Here is a 13,761-nt window from a genome sequence, read left to right on the forward strand (position 1 = left end):
AAGAGCCGTTCGCACCCGATCTCCAAGCAACCTCACAGAGCTTGAACTGTTTTGCAAGGAAAAATGGGGGAAAAACTGCAGTGTCCAGATGTGCCAGCCTGATTGAGACATATCCACACGGACTCAGAGCTGTAACTGCATCCAAAGGTGCATCTACTAAATACTGACCTGAAGGGGAGAATACGTTTGCAATCATTTACTTTAACTTAGATTTTTTTTCAATTAATTGACAATATTTTGTAAAAATTTCTTTAGAGCAAATTTTTTTTGAAAGAGCCAAATTATATTGACCATGATGTCATGGGCATTGTATAAACATAATAAAAAGTACTTTTATTCTTAGAAGAGATTCCTTTAGGTGTAGAATTATGACTAGAGGACACTCAACAAATAATTCATGACACTTATTTATTTGAATTTGAATTGAATGTACATAATAATTAGCAGTGAATGTACAGAAATGCAAGCAATACGTCTGTACATAAAATAGAAACACATGTCAGCAGCGCTCGTTCTCTTCGAATCAAGTTCTGCTTCATTACATGAAGGATTTATTATTTAATGAATTATATTTACACTTTTTGAATCGGGTTGGTGGGTAAAACGAATTATGTACAACATAAAGAACGACTGAGGATATTAAGAGTCAGCTTTCACATGGTGTTGGTGTGTCAGTGTAATTGTCTGAGCTGTTTTGGGTTTATTTTTTACGAAGAGCTCGAGAGGATTTTCTTCAGCTTAATGACTTCCTCGGGGGTGAAGTGAAGCAGAGCAGACGGGTCCATGTCCGACCTTATGTCCGACCTCATGTCCTCCAAGTAGAATTTAGAGTTTCGTTGAGCTCTGACGGCATCTATTTTCATTTGGATGTCCTTGTTATGGGCTTCTTTGTTGTGGGTCTCCCAGAAACGCGTGGGATTGTCTGACTTGTTAATATCTTGCTGGTCAAACGGACACACGTCCCGGCTGGCTGCGTTTTTCAGTATGCCCCCTGAAGGTAAGGGCTTGTAGCTGCTGAATCCATTCTGGATGGCGTTGTGGTGGCTGCCGGCTGTCTGGGTGGTTGCTGTTGGCCCGGGCACATTTCTCAGCCTTAGATCCTCAGCTGAACTCTGGTCCTGGGGACTCATGTGAAATGGCAAGTTGGAGAGGAGTACGTCTGCGCTGGGCCAGCTCCTTCGTGTAGGGCTTTCCTCCTGAGACGTAAGAGGAGGCTCCTTAGCTTCATGCATCGCGGCTGAGGATCCACACGACCTGAGCCACTTGTGAAACACAGACAGCGGTACCTCAAATACCATATTGTCGTCTTTTTCCCGAGGCAGACTTGGAAGTAAGTGGCTGAGACCAGTGTTCCCTCCTTCTGGACTCCCCTCTCTCTCTTGTTTTGGCCTAAAGTCTGTTTTTGAAGAGCGGTCGACTTGGTCAACATCTTTTTCTGTTCTCTGCGTCAAAGCAGAGCCGTAAACGGGGCTGCTCGACGCTGTCACAGCCGTGAGGTCGACGATCTCGTCCTCCCTCGGCGTCACGGGGTACGAAACGCACGTGGCTGCGTCGCTGGGCTCGTCGTCTTGCCCCTCAGATCCGTCACTGCTCGTCGCCTCCGCGTGAGGATGGGCGTAGAGCGTGGAGGGTTTGTTCAAAAACTTGGGGCTCTTGCTGGATGACGGCGGGGCAAACGATGAGACGGGGTTGCTGTTAGTCTCCCGGGTCGACGCTTTAAAGCTGAGGTTCAGGGGCTCGGCCAGTCCGGATGTGGTTTTGTACTGCTCCGCCAGGTAGCGCAGGCGCTTCAGCGGCTCCTTAACCGGTTCCGTTGAGTTTAAATCACACGGATGGAAAGGAAATTGGAGCTTGGGGGCAAGGGAGCTGTGTGGCGTCAACACCGAGGAAGAGATGGGGAGATATGGAGGCAGAACTACGTGGCTTGGGTGATAGTAGGGAGGGAAGTGGAGCGGCGATGCGAAAAGACTCCCATGTGGCTCCGACTGGAGGTTATGAGGACCCTGTTGGAAGAATAAGAAGTTCTTTAGAAGTTGATCAAAGAGCTTCATGAAAAAAACATTGCTTGTGAGATGGATTAGGGTTAGGGTTAGGGTTTGGATCGATTCCACTCTCACTTCTCTACCAGAATCAGGCATAACATTATGACCGCTGACAGGAGACGTAAAAAACATTGACCATCTTGTCAACATCTTCAGTGTTTTGCTGGGAAACTTTTGGACCTGGCATTCATTCATGTGGATGTTACTTAGACATGTAGCACCCACCTAGACCAGACCAGGCACCCCCCCCCCCCCCCATAGCAATGACACTCCTTGACGGCAGCAGCCATCCCCAGCAGCAAAAACATAAAGAACAGCACAAGGTGTTGATCTGGCCTCCAAATTCACTAGATCCCAAACTGATCAAGTATCTGGGGGATGATCCACAGAGCCCACCCCCCCAACAGTCCCCCACTAACAACATTCTGTTGCCAGACACCACAGGGCACCCTCAGAAGGCCCATGTCCATTCTCTGATGAGTCACAACTGTTTAGGAGGCACAAGGGAGACCTACACAATATTAGGTCATAATGTTATGCCTGATCGGTGCATAATCAATATGAGACATAGTTGTCATGACACATTCAAGCCAGTTGCTTGGCTTATTTTCCATGCAGGCAACAGCGACTACCCATCCACCTATTGGCAGGAAGTCAACATATTTCACTGCAGAACAATCCTCCATCTTTCTCTTTTCATTTAAACGTAACATGATACCAACCTGGTGCAGCGGCATTGACAGCAGCTTGCGTTTGGCCGGTCTCTGTCCGTCGTCCTCTTCTTTGGCATAGCTGCTGTAGTGGAAGGGCTTTGGCTGCTGCTGGGGCAAGGTGCTTATCAAAATGCCTTTCACGTGGCACTCGTACGGCAGGAGCAACCTAGGCAAAGCATGACATGCATCAGATCCAGCAGCTCACTCGCAGCCTGATAAATAACCGCGGCGCGACTAAACTCACTTCTCATAGTGCCGGCGGGTGCAGGTGGCCGCGCTGGTGCTTCGAGGATTTCCTCCGAGCGTGTTGTAAACTTGCTTCCACAGCTGCTGAGCGGTCACCTGGGAGTGATGCAAGATATTTTATTCACTGCTCGTTGGATTTAGCATGAGTACTTCTACAGAATATGAGTTTGGCTGTTATCAGTATCACAGATCACTTCCTCCACACCTTGTTCAGCTTCGTAAGATAGAAGAACATTCATGTTTTTCTCACTATCAAAATTAATATTACCTTTATGATTATTAAAAATACTACTAATAACAATTATATGTATGTTAAAGTAAATTTAATTACCTGTTGGTAGCCTCCCAAGTCATTGACAGTCTTGAACATCACAAATAAATCAACTGGGGGGAAAACAAAGGAGAAACATAATGAAATACACTCCTTTATTAGAATGCAACCAGTTGGATTTTCTTATATAGTTATTTGATTTATTTGGAAGGTCTGAATGCCTGTGTCAGGTTCTCAACATTACTTTGGCTAAAGGTCAAAAACAGATGACGATGAAATGCTACATTTTAGAGGCTGGATATAAAAGGTTTAGATATAAAAACCAGCCTGTGTTTTAAGCAAATCCTTAGGCCCAAACCCAAGTCCCTAATTCCAACTGGTAAAATAATCTTCCTTTCAGCTAACTAATCAATTATCATCTGTTTTAATGGCCAAACGGATCAATGTCCGTGTGTCTAAATATGTTAAAAGGAAATGAAATGTATAAGTACTTTGTTTGAAGCCCAGATGTGGGATCCTCTCTATCGGCGTATCTCTCTTCTTCATGAACATGTAGAGATCCTTGAGGAACTGCTCCTCCGTGATCTCCTCCAGCGGCTCTTTGCCTCTCTCCTCTTCTCTGCGCGCCATGTCTGCGTGCACCTGAAAACCCAGATTCCGTTTAGCCCATCATCACATTCTCTTAAATTGGAAGCACTGGCGAACGTTCTTCAGCGAACACACCCCCGGAGCTGGGATTCTTGGGTGGCGCTGCGTCGCTTGTTACGAGGCCACGTCGCCTTGACTGATGGCTGGCAAACACGTCCAGATTTCTGGACCATATGTCAGAGTTTAAGCCCCGGGGCTTAACCCTGCCTCTTTAGACAACATGCCATTCGTGTGAGACTCAAAAGCTGAATCAATGCGCTCTTTCATTGGTCCAGTTTCACCTGTTGTACCACACCGTTATGAATTAAACAGACGGGTCAATGTGTGTGTGATAAAACACTGATTTAAGTTTTTTTTTTTTTTCCATCAAAGTTGCAGAAATTAGAAGAGAGCTGCTGCAGGTCATGCTACCGCAAACATGAGCAGTGACCATTAGAAAGAAAAGAAGAATCACAGAGCAACTCTATTCTGGATTCCACATTAAGAAAAACATTTATCCTCACCTGTGTTTCCATTGGCAGAATAAGTATGGTTGCGATTATCTCATTGCCCTGAGGATCAGCCTCTGCTGTGCACAGGTTGGCAGTCCCTCCAACGGATTTGAACTAAATGAAAATCACTACCGCCGCTTATTAGTGTCTCGTCACGTCAGTAATGCGCGAGTGTCTGTGTGACAGTGTTGTGAGAAAGTAACTGAAGGGGGGTGTTTACACCAACGTCTTCTTGCTGAGATTTCTGTCGTCGAACCAGTTCGACTCGCTCCTGAGCATGCGACAAAAAAACGGTGTACTGGAATACGCCTCCCATATTGGCAGAATAAAGAGGAAACCGGTGGAAATTATCGCAGACCATATACTTCCGACATTTAAAACCCTTCCTTAATTATGTCATGAATGTGTGACTTGATGAGGGGCCCCCTCACAGCGCATTATGATGATTCACTACAATGGACAATACACAGAGAGGCTGGGACATGTTGCATGAAGGCGATGGGACCTTTTCATTGTTTTTCAATAGAAATTTTCAATTGCATCAAAAAAAAAAAGGCGTTATGACACAATGCATTACGTGTATGTGCATACTTTTACTCCGGGTGTTGGTGCATACTTTCAAACTAATTATTAAAGGTTTCTAAAACAGGAAAAGTGACATTTTCTCTGTTGTCAACTTCAAGGGGAACTACTGTTGGAGTAAAATACGATCGTTTACTCACCCATATAACTTTGGTGTTATTTGGAGTCGTTCGTCAGATATTTAGATCTGCGTATATCCATATAGTGTGAGTGATTGGGGCACCGAAACGCAGCCTCTAAATAACGCATTATCTGCCGCAAAACTCGTTCATTTCACCAATATTTTGTTATGATACTCTAGTGCTATTCCCCGTTGAGTCCCACTATATTTATATACGCGGATCTAAATATCTGAGGAACGACTCCAAATAACGCCAAAGTTATATGGGTGAGTAAACGATCATATTTTATGCCAGAAATAAGGTCCAGGTTGTAAAAAAACAGTAGTTCCACTTTAAGTAAACATAAAAAATAGATTTTTTTTATTGAGTTTTAAGGCAAATAAATTGCACTTTAAATCCTCCTTGTAATTGAGTACCGTTAAAAATAAATATTCCAAAATCACAGTGAAAATGACGACATGAAAAATGAAGCTTCCACCAGTCCCAGTCCCATGATTGACTGTAATAATCTGATCTGAATTTTAATCCTATTTTTAATGAACTGAAATGTCATTTCATCTTTTGGCCATCCCTTATTGGTTCTTTGGTATTGAGTCTGGCCTCAGCACTCTCTCAATCTCCCTTCTTAGAGATGAGGCTCCAGAAAGTAGCGCAAATTACTAATTTTAACCACAGGATTATAAAATTTACCTTTTGGCGTATGGAAAATCTAAGTATAGATTATGAGATCCAAAGGGTGGTGCTGTAAACAATGCAGAACGAATACCACAATACTGTTGTTGAATGACGATGCCCTTTCAGAATTCATTCCTGGATGTGGCGGCATGTTTTTCTTAGGCCATGCACGACATCCTTCTGCCATGAGGCCTTCCAGTTCTGTCTTTGTTGGTTGTTGTCGATGATCATCTCACGGGAATCGTCCGGGCGTGGCACCGTCTTTATCAAAACACCGTGCGCTCTCGCTGTGCCAACAGTTCAAATGTAGGTAGGCTGGAGGATACTGGAGGAAAGATTGATGGCTGAAAGTTATTTTAATCCCCCTTTCGAAATTCAATATTGTGAAAACAGCCTGCAGAGGAACGATCTCAGCTCTGTCACTGCTGACTGCAGGTGATCGGTCACGCGGTGTACAGTATGTGCGCTGAAATGGCATCGGTATCTGCGAAGGTCTGCTGACGGTGATTCAAAACTGGACCCTAAACATGTTAAAAGGCGGCTTCCCTCAGAGGTCAGCTAAAAATCGACTTTATTGTGTTTATAACAACTGCTGAGCAAGTAGAATAAAAATAATCAAACTCAGTAATAACAGAGCCCCGAGCAATGCAAGACAAACACAATACAGGTCTGTACATGTATATAGGGGTTATGGATGTGAAAGGTCTTTGAAAGGTCTACTGGAACTGCCTTACATTTAAAATACTAATGTCGACTACAATACAATACGACCACAGTCCTACACATCACTCTGCAGCCTTTTACTCATACAGGTTTGAGCTGCTGTGAAAGTAGATTCCACAGCTGAGCTATAAACTCCAACAAGACCCACAAGTGTCAACATCACCCCCTCCCCCAAGACATTGTCATATTAAGACATTTATTTGACTACATATTCCCAAATTTGCCTTATTCCCCTGATGTTTTTTCAGTGTTCTTTGTGATCAACTATGGCTAAAAATTTAGGCCAATGCAGAAGTCCCAGAGCCTGCAGTTCCTCAGATGGCCACTTTAGGGTGTCTCCATAACATTTTGGTCTCTATTGCTAATTTCTCCATTCATGACAACTGTGAAGTAGGTGATTTTTTGAAAATATATCTCACCTGGTAATTTTATAAACGTTTTTTAAAGCAATGCGAGATTAATGGAGTGGCAACTCTGAGCAAAAGGCTGCTAGCTGCCTGCCGAGACGTCAACTTCCCGCCTTAGCCCCACTGATGCACCACCTCTTTGCCCATCGTTGAATTAGTTCCAGTCAGGTGAAGTCAGGCATGGCCAAGCTGGCGACGGCTGGTTCCACCACAATGAGCTTCAAAACAGTCTTTAGGATTCGGGTTACGTCAAGGAGCTGCCTGTTGCCAGTTACCAGCTAGCTAACCTCCCCCAAGAACTACATACCTGAGAGACGCAGCAAAGTCTCTTAGTTCTTCAACAATGTGACACCTGGACTTCACTGTCGGTCCACTTTTCCATGTTTTGTCCCATTTTTTTTTTTTTTAACATTTCACCAATTGTTTACATGTTTGTTTTTTTTAAAAAAAGACAGCTGCTGCAGCTGTGCTCATGTGTCTGATCATTCACCACCAAAGTTTCATCTTGTGTTAGGAAAGCATCTACCACAAAGTAGGAGCTAAAAAAAGACCCTAAAAAAATGATTTCTGCTGGTGCAGTTGTTCTCAGTTCCTGCAGTGTGGACACGCAGGAAAGAAGGATCTTTTTACGACAGTGATAGGAACTAAGTTCCTGCAATCTCCTATAGAGCACCTACAGAAAAATGTCACCATCATACACCGATCGGCCACAGCATTAAAACCACTGACAGGGGAAATCCGGATTTATAGGCAGAGCAATAACAAAGATCTATTTTTACATTCTCACCTTTTTTTAATTGATCATTGTTGTGATCTCACATGACGGGCGACAATTACATGCAATTACCTATAAACAAGAGGATGGTATGTAGATCAAACTGAATACTTGATGATAGCACAGAACAAAACCTGCCTAAGGCCTGAGGCTAATCTCTCTGTATGTCAAGCATAATGACTGCGTCCTTATAGTATACACAAATCAGCCACAACATTAAAACCACTGATGGGAGAAGTTAATAACACTGACCATCTTCAAGGATTCAAGGATTCAAGGATTCTTTATTGTCATTACAACACATGTTGGTACATGGGAAGGAACGAAATTGGTTTCTCTGGTCCCGATTCAAGTTATAAGTAAATAAAAGTATAAATATAGAAAAGTATAAATATAGAGAATAAAATTAGCTATCTAAGTATTGTACAGTGTATAGAGTATCAACACTAAAAGCTAACTGCAATGAATGATCAGTGATATTCAGTGTATTCAGTGTATCTTGTGACAATTCAGTGTTCTGCTGGGAAACTTTTGGACCTGGCATTCATTCATGTGGATATTACTTAGACCTGGCCTCCAAATTCACTAGATCCCAAACTGATCAAGTGTCTTTGGGATGATCGACAGAGGCCCCTCCCCTCAAAGCCCCCCCCCCCCCTACTAACAACATCCTGTTGCCAGACACCACAGGACACCATCAGAAGGCCCATGTCCATTCTCTGATGAGTCACAACCGTTTTGGAGGCACAAGGGAGACCTACACAATATTATAATGCTATACCTGATCGGGGTGTATATGTACTACATTTTCTTTGTGATTAAGAAATCAAAAGTCAGTCATCGAGAATGACACAAATACTCCACAGTCTGAATCATGCATGAGTTTCTCTCAGGATAAAAAGTGAAAGTGGACTATAGCGTCTGTTGACTGATGTTTTAACAATCATAACAAATACCTTTAACGGGACAAAGCGCAATGAAAACATTCCTCCGTAATGACAGCCCTGAGAAAAGACTTCCATGACCTGGCTTCATCCAGTGGCGATTCCAGTAAGGAAGTCTGCTCAGAGTAAACACGCCTTATGCATGACATAATGACTGATATCTCCCTCGGTGTATGAATTCCTTATTGTTGCATGGGAACTAATAAAACTTGCTGATCGTAAATCATTGTTGTTTGATTGTCTCTTGTGCCTTCTTTTGATATTTTATCACAGATGGTTGCACGTTGGAATTCATGTGGTATGACAGCGTCCGGGTTTACTGAATGAGGAAAGAATCTCTGTCAGCGATTGTACCACTTACGGTCATGTGGATCACAAGATAAGAAAAAAAAAAGTTATTTATGTCTTGATGCTCAATCCTCTTGGGTCTGGTATGTCTACAGAAACTATTTAAAACAAAAAAAACAATTAGACTTGCTTGAGTTATTTGAAGAGTTTCACCTTTTATCAAGACTTCTGCGGTTCTAAACCGTAGACCGGTGGCAGTCCTGAGCTTTTCAGCCGCTTCTTGTGCATATGTGAGGTTTGTTTAACGTATTGTTGACAACAGCAATGGGGCTGTTCCCCCAGCCGTCACCACTGTTGGTATTGCCAGGGTCAGAGGTCGCTCTTCTCTGGCTAAAACTAAACAAAAGAGAGAGAGTGTCACTTGTGGTTTAGGTGTAGCTGAGAGGAGAAAACATCCTCATCAACCTGCTCAGGCTCCATGACCTGCAGTTATCCAATCCTCCCTGAATGCATCATTCTCCAACTTGCTTGTGATACCTCTTACATCACTCAGCCGCAACATTATGACCACTGACAGGAGAAGTGAATAACATTAACAATGCAATGTTCTGCTGGGAAACTTTTGGACTTGGCATTCATTCATGTGGATGTTACTTAGACATGTAGCACCCACCTAGACCAGACCAGGCACCCCCACACCATAGCAATGACACTCCTTGATGGCAGCAGCCATCCCCAGCAGGATGCAGCCTGACACAGACACAAAAACGCTTTAAGAACAACTAAAAAAAAACATGAAGAACAGCACAAGGTGTTGACCTGGCCTCCAAATTCACTAGATCCCAAACTGATCAAGTATCTGTGGGATGATCCACAGAGGCCACTCCCCTCAAAGGCCCCCCACTAACAACATCCTGTTTCCCGACACCCTCAGAAGCCCCATGTCCATTCTTTGATGGAGGCACAAGGGAGACCTACATAATATTAGGAAGGTGGTCATAATGTTATGCATGACTAGTGCATCTCCTCTCTGTTTTTCTGTCTCTACCCGGCCTCAAGCAGATAGGTCCCCCATATGAGCTGGGTTCTGCTTAAGGCTTCTTCCTGTTAAAAGGGAGTTTTTCTTTGTCGCCGTCTTGTCTTCTTCGTGTTTGTTTTGGGAGTTTCATGCCCAGCTTTATAAATCGCCTTAAGACAATTTCTATTGTTATTGACACTGTGTAAATAAAGTTTTATGAAAATAAACTGAACATTTTTGTGTTGTTGTAACAATGGGTATAACACTAAACAATGACATCACACGAAAACCTATAACCCACACCACTGCATACCAAAGGGTGTGTCCAAGTCAACAAGCAGCTAATACCACACGCAGTAGCAGCTGCATCTATTGTGTAGACATATTGTTCGGTGGCAGCAGGCCTGACTAATTACGCCGAAAGTGGGACACCTGAACACAATGTGTCTTTTTACTAAGGCCATGTTGTTTTAGCTGCACCGCGCGTTTCTCTCAGTGGAATGTGAAGTGTGGGTCATGTTAGCGCTCAGCGATTCTTTGCATTCAAAACTGAATTGCGATTTGACAGCTAGGGCAATTAGCAAACATAGTTTAGAATATATAATATAGAATTAGACTGCAGATTGTGTGTTAAATACATGCTGGTAGCCAGGTATCTTTCTCATCCTTGCATAAGAAGAAAGAGAAAAAGTAATATTCTGATGGTCTTACATGTTTAAAATGTTTTACACAGTGAATATTGGACTAAACCCTGACTTCAAAAATTATATCAAGAATCAAATTGCAATGTTTTTTGGGAAAAGTTGCAACTAGAGTGTCTGCAACTTTCAGGTTGGATGCAAGCAACTTGCAGAGAAGCAGCGAGGGAAGGGCACTGATGCCTCATACACCGATCAGGCGTAACATTATGACCACCTTCCTAATATTGTGTAGGTCTCCCTTGTGCCTCCAAAACAGTTGTGAGTCATCAGAGAATGGACATGGGCCTTCTGAGGGTGTCCTGTGGTGTCTTCGTCAGGGCCTTTAGGTCCTATGGGTGGATCATCCCACAGATCAGTTTGGGATCTAGTGAATTTGGAGGCCAGGTCAACACCTTGTGCTGTTCTTCATGTTTTTTTTAGTTGTTCCTAAAGCGTTTTTGTGTGTGTACCTGTGTCAGGCTGCATCCTGCTGGGGATGGCTGCTGAACATCAAGGAGTGTCATTGCTATGGGGTGGGGGTGTCTGGTCTGGTCTAGGTGGGTGCTACATGTCTAAGTAACATCCACACCAATGAATGCCAGGTCCAAAAGTTTCCCAGCAGAGCACTGAATTGTCACAAGATGGTCGATGTTATTCACTTCTCCTGTCAGTGGTCATAATGTTATGCCTGATAGTTGTCATGTCATTGTTTAAATCCACTGTTGATCTGACACGTACGCTGTTAAGTCAGAGCATGTGTTACCTCTTTGCAATAACGGCAGGTCAAGATGTACAAGTACTCTGTGTGCACCGTGCACGCAGAGTAAATTCATCCCTTGACTCCTCTTTGTTCCACATCCATCCCTCCCTCTCTCCCTCCCTCCATCTGTATCGCCTTCCCGCGTCTACTACAGCTGTCAAACAGAGATGAATAAAATGTAAATGTGGCGCTCGAAACAACGCGGGTGCCGCGCAGCTCCCCGAGATCACACACGCTCCTCTGTACCCGACACAAAGGTGCTTTAAAGAAGAGTGAGAAACGCCTCTGTGGAATTACTTTAAAATTATATTAGACTACAGACAAAACACAAGGTTGATTGATCGCTTATAAAGGCGGCTGTGTGTTTTTTTTGTGACCTTTTTTTTTTTTTTGTCCTGCAAAGTATCATCACAGAATTTGAATCCTGCAATTGTGCGCTGTGTAATAATAAATCAAACACGGATCAGTTTAAGTCCAGTGGATTAGGTTTACAGATTTGTTTACGCAACTGTGCATGAGTCACTATATTACAGCAATTTAATTTAAGATACAGCTTATAATATGATCCTTATTTACAAAAAAACTGAGTCAGCTGCTAATATGTATGTGGAAGAGATGGTCGGGCCTTAGTAAAGGAAAACTTCTCTGAATCCAGACAATAGCGGATGGAATGGGGATCAGTGAAATGACAGCTGACAGCAGCAGGTGAGAATGTATTTAAAGTATGACAGCAATGAAATGATGGGCTGTTTGAGTTTCTATGGAAACTCCCTTGATTAGAGAAGCAGGAAGAGAGAGACAGAGGGACTAGTGAATGAATGAGGATAAAGCTCCTCTTCCTGATCGAACTAGTCCTGCTTATTCCAGGCGGACGTCACCAGCTGGCTCGCTCCGAAACTCAGACACAGGATGCAGCTTCTCGGGTTCAAATCAGGTAACTCAGACCGGATGACGAGCAGGTTGTTCAATACGTTAACCATGAATCATGAGCTGTCAGTCGGATATAACAGGATTTACAAGACAGGGACACAACTGACATTTAAATCCAGAACCTGAAATGACAGTTAGTTATTACGTTCTGGTGTCAGTCAGGCTCCACCACTCCCTTATATTAACCAGAAGAACTCAGCTGAAAGGATGGTGATTTTATTGATAAAGTAAATCACAGTAGAATGAGCACTGAACCTGTTTTTCCCTTCATAAAAACATAGAAATCTGCTCAACCTTTTCCACTCAAATGCAACTGTGGACGCAGAAAGTTAAAGACACTAGAGACACAGGATATACAGATGCAGTTCAGGGGACTGAGGATGGAAATGGTTGTAATTCCTACAGCTTCCCTTGTCCAATCTGGACGTGAACACATTTGAATTAAAGCTAAGAGTCTGCACCCTATTTTTATTATAAAACTTTATCTTGAATATAATAGTCCTCATCAACCTGTCCAGTCTTCGTGGTCTTCGTGGCCTCCTTCCTGAATGCATCATTCTCCAACCTCTTATATTCAGTCATTACAGCAGCTAACTCACCTGCGATAGAACAGCTGCTGTCCCTAACAGCTTTATTCACATTCATTATCAAACTGTCCTCCTGACTACCAGTAGTTCAAATTCGTCCTCTGCGGAGGACATTTGTAAGCCTGAATATCTCCCACCCACTGCATACTACTGAATTAACTCCTTTTGCTATCGACGGACGTCATTTAGGGATTTTCAATTATACCAAATGTGACGGGGTGGGGCTTTGGTACCTTTCTCTTTCTCATTAAGAAATGTGTCGTCCGTCAGTTATATGACATCTTCAAAATAAACACGTTTCCAGTATTCTAATTGCCTTGCAAAGACTGGGGAACTACTGTTTTTTACAACCTGGACCTTATTTCTAGTATAGAATACAATCGTTTACTCAACCATATAACTTTGGTGTTATTTGTCCTTCAGAAGATATTTAGATCTAGTGGAGCGCAGCGTATATCCACATAGTGGGAGTGAATGGGGCACCGAAACGCAGCCTCTAAATAACGCAATATATCGTTTATTTCACCAATATTTTGTTATGATACACTAGCGCTATTCCCCGTTGAGTCTGGAGTTGCCTGTTATCTATTCACGGACGTGCAACGGTTTGTTGTTCTTTGGCCAGCTGTTCCTCTCTCTGCCTCTGCATCCTCCTTTCAACGAGCTCCTCATCCGTATACCCTGGCTCAAAACGGTAAGGACGTCCATCATAAACGAAGTCGTTGTCCACAACCTCAGAATCGGAAAAATATTCAGCCATGTTGCAAAAAACTAGCAGTAGCAAATTACAGGTAAACAAGCCGGCCGTCGTGGGTGCACGCGGCACTCACAGATGACATCATTCAGGTCAGAAGTTAGT

At 43.2% G+C, this 13,761-nt stretch overlaps 1 protein-coding gene across 1 annotated transcript; it reads right to left on the bottom strand.

Moving 5' to 3' along the window:
• Nucleotides 1–320: 320 nt before the first annotated feature.
• arid6 (AT-rich interaction domain 6) lies at nucleotides 321–4,820 on the bottom strand. The gene is made up of 6 exons (XM_084572655.1): nucleotides 4,424–4,820; nucleotides 3,764–3,914; nucleotides 3,333–3,385; nucleotides 3,000–3,097; nucleotides 2,765–2,921; nucleotides 321–2,003 (listed from the first exon to the last, which is right to left on the bottom strand). Exons 1-6 carry the CDS (start codon nucleotides 4,433–4,435, stop codon nucleotides 708–710), a joined length of 1,767 nt encoding a protein of 588 aa, XP_084428781.1. The 5' UTR covers nucleotides 4,436–4,820; the 3' UTR covers nucleotides 321–707.
• Between the last annotated feature and the right edge of the window lie 8,941 nt (nucleotides 4,821–13,761).

Source organism: Chelon labrosus (assembly GCF_963514085.1).
Source record: "Chelon labrosus genome assembly, chromosome: 22".
Taxonomy (NCBI): Eukaryota; Metazoa; Chordata; class Actinopteri; order Mugiliformes; family Mugilidae; genus Chelon; species Chelon labrosus.

What these genes read in the sequence shown, in the direction of transcription:
- arid6 (XM_084572655.1), bottom strand. An exon ending in ACATCTGGGCTTCAAACAAA is followed by an intron (nt 3,386 to 3,763) that starts GTACTTATACAT and finishes TTTTCCCCCCAG; the next exon opens with TTGATTTATTTGTGATGTTC. An exon ending in TGTCAATGCCGCTGCACCAG is followed by an intron (nt 2,004 to 2,764) that starts GTTGGTATCATG and finishes TTCTTCCAACAG; the next exon opens with GGTCCTCATAACCTCCAGTC.